Source organism: Bombina bombina, chromosome 9, assembly GCF_027579735.1.
Source record: "Bombina bombina isolate aBomBom1 chromosome 9, aBomBom1.pri, whole genome shotgun sequence".
NCBI lineage: Eukaryota > Metazoa > Chordata > Amphibia > Anura > Bombinatoridae > Bombina > Bombina bombina.
The window spans coordinates 127204147-127222687 of record NC_069507.1 but is presented as its reverse complement, the minus strand read 5'-3'; the positions used below and the strand labels follow the sequence as shown (position 1 = coordinate 127222687).

Here is an 18541-nt window from a genome sequence, read left to right as displayed (position 1 = left end):
AACAAGACAGTTACATATGCCAATTCACATTACTCTGGTAACTTCACAAGTCTGAAAAATCACTCACTTCTGCACCTTGGGATACTGCATTTCTTGGATGACATTTGTGGATTCAGTCTGTTTATCCTTAAGATGTCTTGGCCATATATTGTCAACCCAATCTATTTGATCCACCTGATAGAAAACAAAAATAGAAATAAGAGACTGCAATATACACTAGATATTTCAAACCTATGTGCCATGCCAGTAGTTTATTTTAAGAAATGCCCAAAGCGCTTTGAAAAAAGGCCTAGAAGAAGTCATCACATACACAGTGGATATACAAAGTCTACACACCCCTGTTAAAATGTCAGGTTTCTGTGATGTAAAAAAATTAGACAAAGATAAATAATTTCAGAACTTTTTCCACCTTTAATGTGACCTATAAACTGTACAACTCAATTGAAGAACAAACTGAAATCTTTAAGTTGGAGGGAAGTAAACAAAAAAAACAAAAATAATGTGGTTGCATAAGTGTGCTTATAACTGGGGATGTAGCCGTGTTCAGAATTAAGCAATCACATTCAAAACCATGTTAAATAAGAGTCATCACACACCTGCCATAATTTAAAGTGCCTCTGATTAACCCTGAATACATTTCAGCTGTTCTAGTAGGTCTTTCCTGAGATTTTCTTAGTCACGTCCTGCACAAAAGCCATGGTCCGCAGAGAGCGTCTAAAGCATCAGAGGGATCTCATTGTTAAAAGGTATCAGTCCGGAGAAGGGTACAAAAAGAATTTCGAAGGCATTAGATAAACCATGGAATACAGTTAAAACAGTCATCAAGTGGAGAAAATATGGCGCAACAGTGACATTACCAAGAACTGGATGTCCCTCCAAAATTGATGAAAGACGAGAAGAAAACTGGTCTGGGAGGCTGCCAAGAGGCCTACAGCAACATTAAAGGAGCTGCAGGAATATATGGCAAATACCAGATGAGTGGTACATGTGACAACAATCTCCCGTATTCTTCATATGTTTGGGCTTTGGGGTAGATGGCAAGAGGGAAGCCTTCTCTTACAAAGAAAAACATCCAAGCCCAGCTAAATTTAGCAAAAACAGATCTAAAGTCTCCCAAAAGTATGTGAGAAATGGTGTTATGGTCTGATGAAACCAAGGTTGAACTTTTTGGCCATAATTCCAAAAGATATGTTTGGCGCAAAAACAACACTGCATATCAACAAAAGAACACCATACTCATAGTGAAGAATGGTGGTGGCAGCATCATGCTTTGGGGCTGTTTTTCTTCAGCTGGAACTGGGGCCTTTGTCAAGGTAGAGGGAATTAACAGTTCCAAATACCAGTCAATATTGGCACAAAACCTTCAGGCTTCTGCTAGAAAGCTGAAAATTAAGAGGAACTTCATCTTTCAGCATGACAACAACCCAAAGCATACATCCAAATCAACAAAGGAATGGCTTCGCCAGAAGAAGATTAAAGTTTTGGAATGGCCCAGCCAGAGCCCAGGCCTGAATTCGATTGTACATCTGTGGGGTGATCTGAAGAGGGCTGAGCACAGGAGATGCCCTTGCAATCTGACAGATTTGGAGTGTTTTTGCAAAGAAGAGTGGGCAAATCTTGCCAAGTCAAGATGTGCCATGCTGATAAACTCATACCCAAAAAGACTGCTGTAATAAAATCAAAAGTTGCTTCAACAAAGTATTAGTTTGCACACTTATGCAACCATATTTTATTTTTACTTCCCTTCATCTAAAAGATTCCAGTTTGTTTTTCAATTTAATTGCATAGTTTATAGGTCAATTAAAGGTGGAAAAAGTTCTGAAATGATTTATCTTTGTCTCATTTTTTTACATCACAGAAACTTGCCATTTTAACAGGAGTGTGCAGACTTTTTATATCCACTGTATATAGGGAAAATTATTTACCCGGGTAAACCTGACATTACCCAAGCGGCAGTGGGTAAAGCCTGATATAACATGATAAATCTTCTTAGAGTGCATTGAGTCACTGTATCAAACATATATACAATGCACAGCAATTCACACATCTTCACTATCTTTTTTTGTCTCTGCCTGGGGGGTTCAAGGGGTGCAAAGCCCCCCTTGTAAACTTCATTCCCCAAGGTTCACTTGGGGTGGATGCCAGAGGATCGGTGGGGCACCTTGCTTGAACCCACCAGGCAGAGGCAAAAAAAAAAAAAAAGTGTAGATGGGGGGAGAATTACATTACATTGGGCTTTTACCCACAACTGCTTGGGTAATGTCCATTTTACCCGGGTAACTCTAGGATTACCCAGATTTCTGACTTTACCCATAACACATATACACAATACTAACCATTAGATATGATACTATGTAATATAGAACAATAATATGAAAATGGTACTGGCACTAGGGCCGAGTGACCCTGGAAAAAAGACTGAGCTAAATGTAACAGTTTGGTGCTACACCTAAAAAAAAAAATTAACAATATAAGTAAAGAATAAAGGTTTAGGCTTTAATGAGCACTCTTTCCTAGTCTAAGTAGTAAGGAATTAAAAAATAACTTAATAATTAAATGTAAAAATGAGGAAACAACCTCTATATAATAAATGAAAAGCCACCAACCAAAGTAATCAAGTGAGATAAAAAGCGCATGCATTCACCCCCGTTTTCTGGCCGATATCTGCAGTCGTCGGCATCAGGTGCCAGGGGTGAAAAAACATGCAATATCACTTATAGAATACACAAACTAGTTTCGGCCCAAGTAGTAGCCTTTTTCAATGTAAATAGTAACAAGCAGAAGCCCCAATAACTGTGTAAAGTGCGCAACGACCATAACATGGTAAATGTGTGATATGAGGGTTCTCTGACAGTCACAAAACGTTTTACAATGCAGAGAGGGTCAGTGTAAATAATCACTGCGTACAGTGTATAATGATAATAAGTTTTTACTTTTTAGTATAGGTCAGCATTTAGCACACTAATTACTTGTGTATTCAGACAGTTATTCGAATGAGAACACAACAGGTAAAAAAAAAAAAAAGGAAGGCATTAAAGTAGCCTCTAAACCCCTGCACAACACAAGAAAAGGTGGCAAGGTATCAATTAACCTTTTAACGCCGTTAGGACATTGTATTTCATCCGAATTTTGCTGGGCTTTAGCGTCGAAGGACGGAATACAACGTCCTAACCGCTTGGCTTTCCTGAAGCCACTGGCGCTTCCCTGATGGGATCGCAGTCTAGAGGGCGCGCCTAGCATCATAGGGACGCCCCCTGACGTGATCTCATCATTTAAATCTCGTGATCATGTGCACGATCGCAAGATTTCAATTTGTTTACATCGGAACAGTTGTTCGATGTAGACACGTTAACCCCGGCACAAATGGGTTAAAGACAAGGACCAGTCAACACAGTAGATTTGCATAATCAACAAATACAAGATTACAAGACAATGCAATAGCACTTAGTCTGAACTTCTAATGAATAGTAGATTTTTTTTCTGACAATTTTTAAAGTTATGTCTATTTCCACTCCCCCTGTACCATGCGACAACCATCAGCCAATCACAAATGCATATACGCTATTCTGTGAATTCTTGCACATGCTCTAAAATGTTCTTCCCAGGAGTTTTAGCAATATATTTAATCTCAAAAGAAATCTTTTTTTTTTTTTTTATGGAAATAAATTTAATGGAAATAAATTGGAAAGTGGTTTAAAATTGCATGCTCTATCTGAATAATATATTTTATATCAGTATCTGTGCATCTTATTTTCTATAGGAGTGTCTATTACATGCAGTTGTATGAAAATTAGTGTATAATGTCCCTTTAACTAATGTGCTGCCTGCCTCTAATTAGGTGTTTAACCTCCTATATTGAATTGAACATTTGATCTAATATATCCAATCTAGGAACTAAACAAATGGGAGAAAGGGAGGATACCTCCAAGATTTGTTTGCAAAACAAGTATCTAAGTACAAATCTTGCACGTCATACAAGTCAGTTGTGCAAATTCGGGTCTCCCTTGCACTAAAAAGATTAAATAGTGTTTTTCACATTGTTTCTTATAAAGCATTTAATTTATGGAACCATTTTTAATTACACATCAACTACATATTTTTTTTTATTTTTTTTAAATGCTTACATTAAAATAAGTTTCAGATGGAACTGCCTCAAGACTGGATGTAATATAAGTAGCATTATGAGCAATTCCAAAAAAAATAATAAAGGTACAGCTTTAATATGACAGACTTGCGAAAGAAGTTAACACCCATCAGTATCTTAATACAGAAATCCACTTTTATTTACAAGAAACTAGAAGCAGTGATAAGGCCAGCTAAAAGGCAACACTTACTGTAGTTGGTCTCTGGACGAGGTTCTCTAGTCTAGTGTGGCTGAACTCCAGGCTGATCACATTGTAAAGTTTTTCCCTCTCATCTTCAGGAGTCTCATAGTATTTTGCCCACTGAGCCATGGTCATCTCAATGCCCCTTTGAGTTCCAACATCCATAACATCAACAATGCGCCTGCTCCCTGAAATAACACAGTGTTTAAGACACTTAAAATAACCTAATTTTCTCAGTAACAAATTAGCAACACTACAAATATAATGGAGGTTTCAGAGGCAAAATCTACTTACCCACAAACATCTTCACATCATTAACTGTAAAGCTTGAGTCAGGCATTCTGTTAGGAAAGGGAAGAATAATAAGACGACAATCCTACATATATTTGAAAAGACTGTTAGAAAACATACAGTAGTTAGTGTCAAACTGCAGAACCATAGAAAACAAGAAAACTTGTATATGCAATGTACTTACTTGATGCCAAGACCTTCACAGTTAGGAAATATGAGAGGGTCCCTGAGTCCTCCCTGTTGAATGTATCTCATGTTGAAATCTTTATAAAAAATAAAAAAAGTTTAGTAAATGGTAGACAGGGGTTATTAGCTTTATTTTTCCTCTATCCATAATAGGAGTCTGACCTTTGCCCTCCATATAGGAGATAAAGTTGGCATTGTATTTGTTGGTTCGCAATTTCTCTTCCAAATCAAAGGTTCTTTTGCCTTCAATATCTTCATCAGAGATACCATCATCTTCATAACGACGGCGGAGAGTGCGTCTCTGATAGAGTATGAAAAAAAAAAGAAAGAAACACCAATCAATAATATTATCTGCCTTCCAATGACAGAAATTACTTTAAAACACATCCACATTTCATCTACAGCTTAAAGGGATACTAAACCCAATTGTTTTCATTCATGATTCACATAGACTTATGGATAAAAAGAAACACTTTATTAACAAATATGCAACATACACAAAACATTTAAAAATACAGCTACTACTAGACAATAGGGGGTATTTCACTTCCACTATTTTAATGATAGCCAGGTAGTTAGCTGCTAAATTAAAAAAGGACTGCGTGAGCTATGAGAGCCTATGGAATATTGTCAGTATAGGGAAGCATACAGGAATACACGTATGGAGCCCACACAATCAGTCTATGCGCTCAAAGGCGACCTCCTTTCTGCATACCGATTTAATTGAACACAGTCGGCCGATTTCCAACTGTATCCCTAATACTTATAGACAAACATTCAAATATATCATTTTTTAGGGGGCGGAGCGTAGCCGTGCAATAACATATCTGCACTTTGAAACTGCTCCGTAACATATTCCCACACACTGGCTCTAACATGGTGATTTAAGGGGCAGTTAATAGTTTAAAAGCCTGCAGTCACATCCCTAACTAAAGAATGAGAGGACTGGGCTGTCACCGCACCTCGAATCTGCCCTACGGGGAGGAGAAGAACTCTGGCACCAGAAAGCTGCTTCGGCGACCATCCAACTGAAAGTTCTTGGTCCCCCAGAAGAACCGCATGGCCCTGTGACCCACTCCGTTTAAGTGGAGTCTGTGCAGCGAAGTGACTGGTACAGGGTGAATGGGCCAGAAACAGAACACCGACGGACCTCCGTTAGCAGCCGCACGCCATTACGACACCCACGTGGCGCCTTCTTCACCGTTCATTAGCGGTGCACACGCATTTACCCGGCTGCGAGTAGACCCGCTAGTCCCAACTGGAGTTCTTTTATAGCCGCAGACTCACTCAGGGCAACCAACACCAACTCCAAGGTAAATACCGCCGTAAGGCCTGGGCTTGTACTCACGGGAAGTCTTGGCGAACCGGGAGGAAGATTTTGCAGGCCTACACACTACTTCAAGGCCAACCTTAAACACAGTCCCGGGCTGCGGGTGGAGAGGGTTCCCAAATTAGCCTGAACAATTACTATACAGACGCTTTGCCAGCTTTATAATCTGATTAAATATTAGTGGAAGCCATTTACCCAGAAAGAAAAGAGACATTTTTATTACACCAATGGCATCTAAACAGAAACTGAAAGCAGACAAGAAATCTTGCACCTCTGCCACTACTACCATGTCTTCATTTTTTCATAAACAAGAAAATGATACACTTGATAACGCTAGGGACATCCAACTGGCAGATACACCTGCGGCACAAGATCAGGACACTGCAACACATTCACAGCAGCTTAACTTGATACAGAAGACCATCTCACAGCTCCCCTCAAAATCTGACCTAGCAGATTTAAAATCCTTCATTAAAACGGAGATGTCTTCCCTAAGAAAGAATATTGGATAACTTGGGGCAAGAATAGAATGCTTGGAAGACTGCCAAGACACGTTAAATACCATGATATCTAACGCTAATCATCAAATGGTAAGACAAGACTTTACGTTACAAGCACTCCAACTCAAAGTAGAGGACCTCGACAACCGAGGTCGTAGATGCAATCTGAGGATAAGAGGTGTCCCTGAAGAAGCGACACAGGACTCCCTTACCTCCTACTTGCTGCAGCTATTCGAATATATAGTCCCTGCCCTTAAACTCACTGATTCATCAATGGAACGCGCACACAGAGCGCTGAGACCTGTCCCGAAACCACCTAACCCTCCCAGGGACATTATTATTAAGTTTGCACATTATTTAGAAAAGGAAGAGATTTGGAAACAAGTGCGCCTTCAAAAAGAGATTAAGTTCCAGACTTATAGTATTCAAATTTTCCAGGACATTAGCCCAGCAACGATCGAGAGGAGAAGGGGAATACGCTTTATCACCCAAGATTTACAAGAAAGACGAGTGAAATATAGATGGGGGTTCCCTTTCAGCCTCATAGTCCAACAAGATGGCAGAACACATGTCTACAAGGAACCCGACGATCTGGAAGCTTTTTCAAAAGGTCTAAACATCCCCTTTCCCCAACCAAACCCTAGAGATTCGGACCCGCCATCCACAAGTAGCCAAGCTGACCCCAAACCGCAAAGATCACATTGGACCCAGGCTAATAAGAAGAAAAAAACTGGACTCATTACCAACCTAGATCTCCTTCCTTGGCCACACTTGTAGTGGCCTGTCCACTAAGCAGAAACTCTGACGCTGAGGACACTGATCTTCTCTATCAGGACTCGATAAGTCTATTATTACAATGTTATATGCTCTGTTTGGGGCTGGGATATGGGACTGATGCTGGACTGGCTCAAACTGATTCTCAATTGTTCTGTAATTGTCACTGCTGATTGGGTAAAACTAGCCTCACCGCTTCCCCCCTCTTTTTCCCCCTCCCCTCTCCACGCTTTACCCTACTATTTACCTGCCTAACACCTACATAATCTTCTCATAGTCTGTGAACCGCATGCGATATGAAACATTCCTATGTAATAGAATGAGGGGCTGCTGCAATGTATGAGATACTTATTAGAGGGACGGGAAGCGGGCATTGTTTATCTATCCCTGTAAAAGAACGTGTTTTACGCACCCATGTTCCCCACCCTTATAGAGCAAGTCACCAAATCTTTCCACCCCAGACTCCAAAGGCAAATATTGGCTAAATTTGGTAAGATCTCTAAGGTCTCCCACCCCCAGTCTTATAGCCAGAGAAGGCTAAACTTAATCCCCTTCTGCTCTGCCCCTCCCAGTCCCCTAACCAGACCTGCTAGCACTACACCAGGGTAACCTGAATACCTTAGCAGACTACCCTTTCACCCTAAGCCTCACCGCCTTACGTTTGAATGGCACCTCTGTCCTACTAAATGGTCCAGCTATAGTCGGCTTAGACCGCAAGTTCAGGGGTAGTCACCCTTACCCAACTCTTTGGACCCAACTAGGTTTGGGAATATTAAGCTAAGACCCCTAGTACGGCCAGGTACCCTGTACAGCAGCAATCCCTACTTTGGGCTAACCTTTTTAGTTAGTACATAACTCCCCAAAACTCTTTCTGAAGAGCCTAGTGTTAGATGGGATATGATACCCCCTATTTTCCAACACAAGTTAATGTTGGTTTTTTAAAAAAAACAGAATTTATGCTTACCTGATAAATTACTTACTCTCACGGTGTATCCAGTCCACGGTTTCATCCTTACTTGTGGGATATTCTCAATCCCTACAGGAAGTGGCAAAGAGAGCACACAGCAAAGCTGTCCATATAGCTCCTCTCAGGCTCCGCCCCCCCTAGACATTCGACCAACGGTTAGGAGAAAAAGGAGAACCATAGGGTGCAGTGGTGACTGTAGTTAAATGTAAAAATGAAATTTGAACCTGACCGAATTATCATCGCGGGCCGTGGACTGGATACACCGTAAGAGAAAGTAATTTATCAGGTAAGCATAAATTCTGTTTTCTCTTACTTGGGGTATCCAGTCCACGGTTTCATCCTTACTTGTGGGATACCAATACCAAAGCTTTAGGACACGGATGAAGGGAGGGAACAAGTCAGGTAACCTAAACGGAAGGCACCACCTTTCTACCAAAAATAGCCTCCGAAGAAGCAAAAGTATTGAATTTGTAAAATTTGGCAAATGTATACAGTGAAGACCAAGTCGCTGCCTTACAAATCTGTTTAACAGAAGCCTCATTCTTGAAAGCCCATGTGGAAGCCACAGCTCTGGTGGAATGAGCTGTAATTCGTTCAGGAGGCTGCTGTCCAGCAGTCTCATAAGCCAATCGGATGATGCTTTTCAGCCAGAAGGAAAGAGAGGTAGCAGTCGCTTTCTGACCTCTCCTCTTACCAGAATAGACAACAAACAAGGACGATGTTTGTCTGAAATCTTTAGTTGCTTTTAAATAGAATTTTAAAGCACGAACCACGTCAAGATTGTGTAAAAGTCGTTCCTTCTTAGAAACTGGATTAGGACACAGAGAAGTAACAATGATTTCCTGGTTAATATTCTTATTAGAAACCACCTTTGGAAGGAAACCAGGTTTGGTACGCAAAACAACCTTATCTGCATGGAACACCAGATAGGGTGAATTACACTGCAAAGCAGACAATTCAGAAACTCTTCGAGCAGAAGAAATGGCTACTAAAAACAAAACTTTCCAAGATAATAACTTAATATCTATGGAATGCAAAGGTTCAAACGGAACCCCTTGAAGAACTGAAAGAACTAAATTTAGACTCCATGGAGGAGCCACAGGCTTGTAAACAGGCTTGATTCTAACTAGGGCCTTTGCAAACACCTGAACGTCTGGTACAGCTGCCAGACGCTTATGTAACAGGATAGACAAAGCAGATATCTGTCCCTTTAAGGAACTAGCTGACAGACCTTTCTCTTCTTGGAGAAAAGACAATATCCTTGAAATCCTAACCTTACTCCATGAGTAACCCTTGGATTCACACCAACAAAGATATTTCCGCCATATCTTATGGTAAACTTTCCTGGTGACAGGCTTTCTGGCCTGTATCAGAGTATCTATAACTGATCCAGAGAAACCACACTTAGCTAGGATTAAGCGTTCAATCTCCAAGCAGTCAGTTGCAGAGAAACTAGATTTGGATGCTTGAAAGGACCTTGAATTAGAAGATCCTGCCTTGATGGCAGTTTCCATGGTGGGACCAATGACATGTCCACTAGGTCTGCATACCAAGTCCTGCGTGGCCACGCAGGTGCTATCAAAATTACCGAAGCCTTCTCCTGTTTGATTCTGGCTACTAGCCGAGGGAGAAGAGGAAACGGTGGAAAGACATAAGCTAGACTGAATGACCAAGGCGCTATTAATGCATCTATCAATGCCGCCTTGGGATCCCTGGATCTGGATCCGTAAAGGGGACGTTTGGTGTTCTGACAGGACGCCATCAGATCCAATTCTGGAATGCCCCATAGCTGAGTCAGCTGAGCAAACACCTCTGGGTGGAGTTCCCACTCCCCCGGATGGAAAGTCTGATGACTTAGAAAATCCGCCTCCCAGTTGTCTACCCCTGGGATGTGAATTGCAGATAGATGGCAGGAGTGATCCTCCGCCCATTTGATGATCTTGGATACTTCCTTCATCGCTAGGGAACTCTTTGTTCCTCCCTGATGATTGATGTACGCTACAGTCGTGATGTTGTCCGACTGAAATCTGATGAATTTGGCCTCCGCTAGCTGAGGCACGCCTGGAGCGTATTGAATATCGCTCTCAGTTCCAAAATGTTTATCGGGAGAAAAGATTCTTTCCGAGACCATAGACCCTGAGCTTTCAGGGAGTCCCAGACCGCACCCCAGCCTAACAGACTGGCATCGGTCGTGACAATGATCCACTCCGATCTGCGGAAACTCATTCCCTGAGACAGATGATCCTGAGACAACCACCAGAGAAGAGAGTCTCTGGTTTTCTGGTCCATTTGTATTTGAGGAGACAAATCTGCATAATCCCCATTCCACTGTTTGAGCATGCACAGTTGCAGTGGTCTGAGATGAATTCGGGCAAAAGGGACTACGTCCATTGCCGCAACCATTAAACCGATTACCTCCATGCACTGAGCCAGAGAAGGCCGAGGAATGGAATGAAGAACTCGGCAAGTATTCAACAGTTTTGACTTCCTGACCTCTGTCAGAAAATTTTTAATTTCTACCGAGTCTATTAGTGTTCCCAGGAAGGGAACCCTTGTGAGCGTGGACAGAGAACTCTTTTCTACGTTCACTTTCCACCCGTGAGACCTTAGAAAGGCCAGGACAATGTCCGTATGAGCCTTGGCTCTGTGAAAAGACGATGCCTGTATTAAGATGTCGTCTAGGTAAGGTGCTACTGCAATGCCCCGCGGTCTTAGTACCGCCAGAAGGGACCCTAACACCTTTGTGAAAATTCTGGGAGCGGTGGCCAACCCGAAAGGAAGAGCCACAAACTGGTAATGTTTGTCCAGAAAGGCGAACCTTAGGAACTGATGGTGATCTTTGTGGATAGGAATATGTAGGTACGCATCCTTTATATCCACGGTAGTCATATATTGACCTTCCTGGATCATCGGCAAGATTGTCCGAATGGTTTCCATCTTGAATGACGGAACTCTGAGGAATTTGTTTAGAATTTTTAGATCCAGGATTGGCCTGAAAGTGCCTTCCTTTTTGGGAACTACAAACAGGTTTGAGTAAAAGCCCAGTCCTTGTTCTGCAATTGGAACTGGGTGAATCACTCCCATTTATAGAAGATCTTCTACACAGCATAAAAACGCCTGTATCTTTGTTTGGTCTGAAGACAAACGAGAAATGTGGAACCTTCCCCTTGGGGGAGAAACCTTGAATTCTAGAAGATACCCCTGAGCAACTATTTCTAAAGCCCAGGGATCTGTAACATCTCTTGCCCAATCCTGAGCAAAGAGAGAAAGTCTGCCCCCTACTAGATCCGGTCCCGGATCGGTGGCTACCCCTTCATGCTATCTTGGTAGCAGGAGCAGGCTTCTTAGCCTGTTTACCCTTATTCCAGCCCTGCAAGGGTTTCCAGGTTGCTTTGGGCTGTGAAGCGTTATCTTGCTTTGCGGCAGCAGAGGTTGCAGCAGGTCCGCTCCTGAAGTTGCGAAAGGAGCGAAAATTAGCCTTGTTTTTGGCCTTAAACGGCCTATCTTGTGGAAGGGCATGGCCCTTTCCCCCAGTGATATCCGAAATAATTTCTTTCAGCTCTGGGCCAAATAGGGTCTTCCCCTTGAAAGGAATATTTAACAGTTTCGTCTTGGACGACACATCCGCCGACCATGATTTGAGCCAAAGCGCTCTTCGCGCCATGATGGCAAAACCTGAGTTTTTCGCCGCTAACTTAGCTAGTTGGAAAGCGGCATCAGTGATAAAAAAAAAATTAGCCAGCTTTAAAGCATGAATTCTATCCATGACCTCGTCGTATGAAGTCTCCCTCTGGAGCGACTCCTCCAGAGCCTCAAACCAAAATGCCGCTGCAGTAGTTACCGGAATAATGCAGGCAATTGGTTGAAGCAGAAAACCTTGCTGAACAAAAATTTTCTTCAGCAATCCTTCCAACTTTTTATCCATAGGATCTTGCTAAGCATACAACTATACCAATAGAGGACAGTTGTGCTTTCAAAGTGTTGAAACAGATCCCTCTACCTTAGGGACCGTCTGCCACGCGTCCCGCCTGGGGTCATTTATGGGGAACATTTTCTTAAAGATAGGGGGGGGAACAAAGGGTACACCTGGTCTCTCCCACTCCCTAGTCACAATATCCGCCACCCTCTTTGGGATCGGAAATGCCTCAGTATATACAGGGACCTCTAAAAACCTGTCCATTTTACACAATTTTTCTGGGACCACCATGGGGTCACAAATAGCCAGCGTAGCTAAAACCTCCTTAAGCAGGACGCGGAGGTGTTCCAGCTTAAATTTAAACGCTAAGGAATCTGACTCTGCCCGCTGAGAAACTTTTCCTGTGTCCGAAATTTCGCCTTCAGACAGACCGTCCCTCACTGCTAATTCTGAGTGCTGTGAGGGTACTACAGATAACTCATCTAAAGCTTCTGATTGCTCATCCTCAGTATTTAAAACTGAGCTATTGCGCTTTTTTGGAAAAACGGGCAGTTTGGATAAAAATGCTGCAAGAGAATTATCCATTACTGCTGCTAATTGTTGTAAGGTAATAGGGGCCAATGCGCTAGAGGTAATAGGCATCGTTTGCGCGGGCGTAACTGGTGTTGACACATGGGGAGAGGAAGAAGGACTATCCTCATTACCCTCCGATAAAGAATCATCTTGGGCTACATTTTTAAGTGTCACTGCATGGTCTTTAAAATGCTTAGATGTTTTAGCACACTTTAAACACAAATGCAATGGGGGTACCGCCATGGCTTTTAAGCATAAAGAACAAGGTCTATCTGAAGACTCAGACATGTTTGACAGACTTAGATAGCACTACAATACAGTAAAATTCACTTTTTGAAAAAAACGTTACTGTGCCTTTAAATAATAAAAAGCACCCACTTTTTTACCAAATCACCAAAAAACATCCGATCTGTATGAAATTTTCACCACATGATCCCAATGCTTTGAAATGATTGCACACAAATGTTCAAGTTAATTAACCCCTTATTGCCCAAACCGTAGCCAATTGAAGTAAACTACTGGTTTAACACACTACAGCACGGTGCCACAGTCTTTGCTGTGGCCCTACCTTCCTTTTGGGTTATTTGTAGAAGAATATAAGCCTCCCTGAAGTCCTCCTGCACTCTCAGGACTCTACACGTGAAGCTGCATGAAGATGCCTTGCAAAACAACTGCGCAACTGAGGCGTGAAAATGAGGTCCCCTCCCTCTGCATTCCGGAGTTATGGGGCCTTCCTGAATCAGAATAGGTGTCTTACAATATGCCAGGCTTAATAAAAACCCCAAAAGTGTTCTCAACGTCTAAAACACTTGAACAAATATAAGATTACCCTAATAAAGTAATCGATTTAGCCCATCACAGTGTCTACCAGTATTTTAGCCCTTAACTGAAGCCATCCTTCTATACTGTGTCTCAGAAAATGGCTTACCTTCCCACATGGGGATTTCTATCAGTCTTCTAGCATTACCGGGTCTTGTTAGAAAAAGTGACTGAGCATACCTTAAGCAGTTAAGCCTGCAAACTGTTCCCCCCAACTGAAGTTATCCGGTACTCAACAGTCCTGTGTGGGAACAGCAGTGGATTTTAGTTACAACATGCTAAAATCTTTTTCCTCTCAGCAGAAATCTTCATCACTTTCTGCCTCAGAGTAAATAGTACAAACCGGCACTATTTTAAAATAACAAACTCTTGATTGAAGAAATAAAAACTACAAATCTACCACCAAATACTCTTTACCCTCCCGTGGAGATGCTACTTGTTAGAGCGGCAAAGAGAATGATGGGGGGGCGGAGCTATATGGACAGCTTTGCTGTGTGCTCTCTTTGCCACTTCCTGTAGGGATTGAGAATATCCCACAAGTAAGGATGAAACGGTGGACTGGATACACCAAGTAAGAGAAATTTTATTTCCTTGTTATGTATTTTTTGTTTTCTGATATGTATATATTATGTAATGTTACACTAAAATTGCATGGCCAGCTGTTTGGCCATGCTTGGTTCCTCCCGGTCCGCCCCGCGCACAGACACGCACTCTCGCAAAATCACAAACAGAAGCACAATTAACCGCACGATACACAATTCTAATCCAAAACATAGATAATGGCTAACCTAAAAGCACGATCCCACGTTAGTAATGATATAAACATTTACTCCATCAATGCAAAGGGCCTGAACATACCTTCTAAGAGAACGACAGCCTCTAAAGACTTCCACAGACTTAAGACAGACCTTGTGTTCCTACAGGAAACCCACTTTCGCAAAGGGAAAGAACCCTCCACACGCACATTTGGCACATGCTTCTGGGCATCACACTGCACTAACAAAAAACATGGGGTGGGAATTTTAATTAGGAAAAATGTCCCATTCACGCCAATACAAACGATTAGGGACAGAGAGGGGAGATACCTACTTCTTACTGGCCTACTATATGGAAGACCTATTACGTTGGTTTCAATTTACGCCCCTAACACAGCACAACATTCTTTCATGAAAAAAATTAAAAACCTAGTCCTGGACCATCAGAAGGGCACACTCATAATTTGTGGAGACCTGAACATTGCGCTCAACCCGACTTTAGACTGCTCAACACTACATTCCTCCACACCACTATCAAGAATCTCCAAAGTTAAAACACACCTAGAGAAAATAGTGGCCCAGGACGTATGGAGATCCCTGCACCCGCAGACTAAAGATTACACCTATTGGGCGCGATCCGATATCGATCGCAGTTTGCGGCGCAAGCGAGGGAACCGGCATCGCCCGCAGTTTCAGCTCGCAACTCGAGCCATCCCATATAGGTCGCCGTCAGATGCTAACGTGCCGTAAGTCTCACAAACCAGCGATGTCCAGAAATCTGCGTAAGTACAAATTTCTGGTGTCGCCAGTGACTTGCGGCACGTTAGAAACTGCCGGCGCCTATAAAACCTGACTAAAGTCTAAAACACCCGCACTGTCTAACACGCCTCCCTAACATAGCCCGCACTGTCTAACACGCCTCCCTAACATAGCCCGACACGTCTAACCCTCTATCCGCTATCCCCCCTCACTAGCCTAACAATAAAAAAGCTATTAACCCCTAAACCGCCGCTCCTTTACCCCGCCGCAACCTAATAAAGTTATTAACCCCTAAACCGCCGCTCCCGTACCCCGCCGCCAGCTATATTATATCTATAACCCCCTAAAGTGAGCCCCTAACACCGCCGCCATCTATATTAAAATTATTAACCCCTAATGTAAGCCCCTTACACCGCCGCCATCTCTATTAAAATGATTAACCCCTAATTTAATCTACCTACCCCGCCGCCAGCTATATTATCTATATTAACCCTAAGAATATTATAGTTAATATAGGTATTACATTATATATATTAACTATATTAACCCTAATTATATTAGGGTTAATATAGTTACTATAGTATTTATATTAACTATATTAACTCTATCTAACCCTAACTAAATTTATATTAAATTAATCTAATTCATTTATAAACTAAAATATTCCTATTTAAATCTAAATACTTACCTATAAAATAAACCCTAAGATAGCTACAATATAATTAATAATTACATTGTAGCTATGTTAGGGTTAATATTTATTTTACAGGTAAATTGTTAATTATTTTAACTAGGTATAATAGATATTAAATAGTTATTAACTATTTAATATCTACCTAGTTAAAATAATTACCCAATTACCTGTAAAATAAATCCTAACCTAAGTTACAAATACACCTACACTATCAATAAATTTAATAAACTACAAACATCTATCTAAAAATACAATTAAATTAACTAAACTAAATTACAAAAAAAAAAAAACACTAAATTACAAAAAATAAAAAAAAAAGATTACAAGATATTTAAGCTAATTACACCTATTCTAAGCCCCCTAATAAAATAATAAACCCCCAAAATAAAAAAAATTCCCTGCCCTATTCTAAATTCAACAAATTTCAAAGCTCTTTACCTTACCAGCCCTTAAAAGGGCCTTTTGTGGGGCATGCCCCAAAGAATTCAGCTCTTTTGCATACAACAAATACAATACCCCCCCCCCCCATTACAACCCACCACCCACATACCCCTATTCTAAACCCACCCAAACCCCCCTTAAAAAAGCCTAACACTACCCCCCTGAAGATCTCCCTACCTTGTCTTCACCACACCGGGCCGAACTCCTGATCCGATCCGGGCGATGTCTTCCTCCAAGCGGCAAAGAAGAATTCTTCCTCCGGCGATGTCATCCTCCAAGCGGCAAAGAAGAATTCTTCCTCCGGCGACGTCTTCCTCCAAGCGGCAGCAAAGTCTTCATTCTTCCGGCGGCATCTTCAATCTTCTTTCTTCGCTCCGCCGCCGCGGAGCATCCATCCCGGCCGACTGCTGAACTTGGAATGAGGTACCTTTAAATGACGTCATCCAAGATGGCGTCCGCCGAATTCCGATTGGCTGATAGGATTCTATCAGCCAATCGGAATTAAGTTAAAAAAATCCGATTGGCTGATCCAATCAGCCAGATTCAAGTTCAATCCGATTGGCTGATCCAATCAGCCAATCAGATTGAGCTCGCATTCTATTGGCTGATCGGAACAGCCAATAGAATGCAAGCTCAATCTGATTGGCTGATTGGATCAGCCAATCGGATTGAACTTGAATCTGATTGGCTGATTCAATCAGCCAATCAGATTTTTTTAACTTAATTCCGATTGGCTGATAGAATCCTATCAGCCAATCGGAATTCGGCGGACGCCATCTTGGATGACGTCATTTAAAGGTACCTCATTCCAAGTTCAGCAGTCGGCCGGGATGGATGCTCCGCGGCGGCGGAGCGAAGAAAGAAGATTGAAGATGCCGCCGGAAGAATGAAGACTTTGCTGCCGCTTGGAGGAAGACGTCGCCGGAGGAAGAATTCTTCTTTGCCGCTTGGAGGAAGACATCGCCCGGATCGGATCAGGAGTTCGGCCCGGTGTGGTGAAGACAAGGTAGGGAGATCTTCAGGGGGGTAGTGTTAGGCTTTTTTAAGGGGGGTTTGGGTGGGTTTAGAATAGGGGTATGTGGGTGGTGGGTTGTAATGGGGGGGGGGGGGTATTGTATTTGTTGTATGCAAAAGAGCTGAATTCTTTGGGGCATGCCCCACAAAAGGCCCTTTTAAGGGCTGGTAAGGTAAAGAGCTTTGAAATTTGTTGAATTTAGAATAGGGCAGGGAATTTTTTTTATTTTGGGGGTTTATTATTTTATTAGGGGGCTTAGAATAGGTGTAATTAGCTTAAATATCTTGTAATCTTTTTTTTATTTTTTGTAATTTAGTGTTTGTTTTTTTTTGTAATTTAGTTAATTTAATTGTATTTTTAGATAGATATTTGTAGTTTATTAAATTTATTGATAGTGTAGGTGTATTTATAACTTAGGTTAGGATTTATTTTACAGGTAATTGGGTAATTATTTTAACTAGGTAGATATTAAATAGTTAATAACTATTTAATATCTATTATACCTACTTAAAATAATTAACAATTTACCTGTAAAATAAATATTAACCCTAACATAGCTACAATGTAATTATTAATTATATTGTAGCTATCTTAGGGTTTATTTTATAGGTAAGTATTTAGATTTAAATAGGAATATTTTAGTTTATAAATTAATTAGATTAATTTAATATAAATTTAGTTAGGGTTAGATAGAGTTAATATAGTTAATATAAATACTATAGTAACTATATTAACCCTAATATAATTAGGGTTAATATATATATAATGTAATACCTATATTAACTATAATATACTTAGGGTTAATATAGATAATATAGCTGGCGACGGGGTAGGTAGATTAAATTAGGGGTTAATCATTTTAATAGAGATGGCGGCGGTGTAAGGGGCTTACATTAGGGGTTAATAATTTTTATATAGGTGGCGGCGGTGTAAGGGGTCAGATTAGGGGATAGATAAGGTAGATGGCGGCGGTTTTAGAGGCTCACAGTAGGGGGTTAGTTTATGTAGATGGCGGCGGGGTCCGGGAGCGGCGGTTTAGGGGGTAATAACTTTATTAGGGATTTCGGGGGGGGATCGCAGTTGACAGGGAGATAGACATTGCGCATGCGTTAGGTGTTAGGTTTATTTTAGCAGATCGCGGTTGACAGGGAGATAGACATTGCGCATGCGTTAGGTGTTAGGTTTATTTTAGCAGA

General features: G+C 41.5%; 1 protein-coding gene across 1 annotated transcript in view; it reads right to left on the bottom strand.

Moving 5' to 3' along the window:
• LOC128640448 (zinc finger CCCH domain-containing protein 13-like) overlaps window positions 1-18541 on the bottom strand; it is a gene marked incomplete at its 3' end in the record, with an annotated part of 41693 nt that overhangs the window by 1660 nt on the left and 21492 nt on the right. The window contains 5 exon segments of the mRNA XM_053692927.1: window positions 68-174; window positions 4335-4513; window positions 4620-4666; window positions 4801-4879; window positions 4965-5103. Coding sequence (XP_053548902.1) covers window positions 68-174; window positions 4335-4513; window positions 4620-4666; window positions 4801-4879; window positions 4965-5103 — 551 coding nt within the window.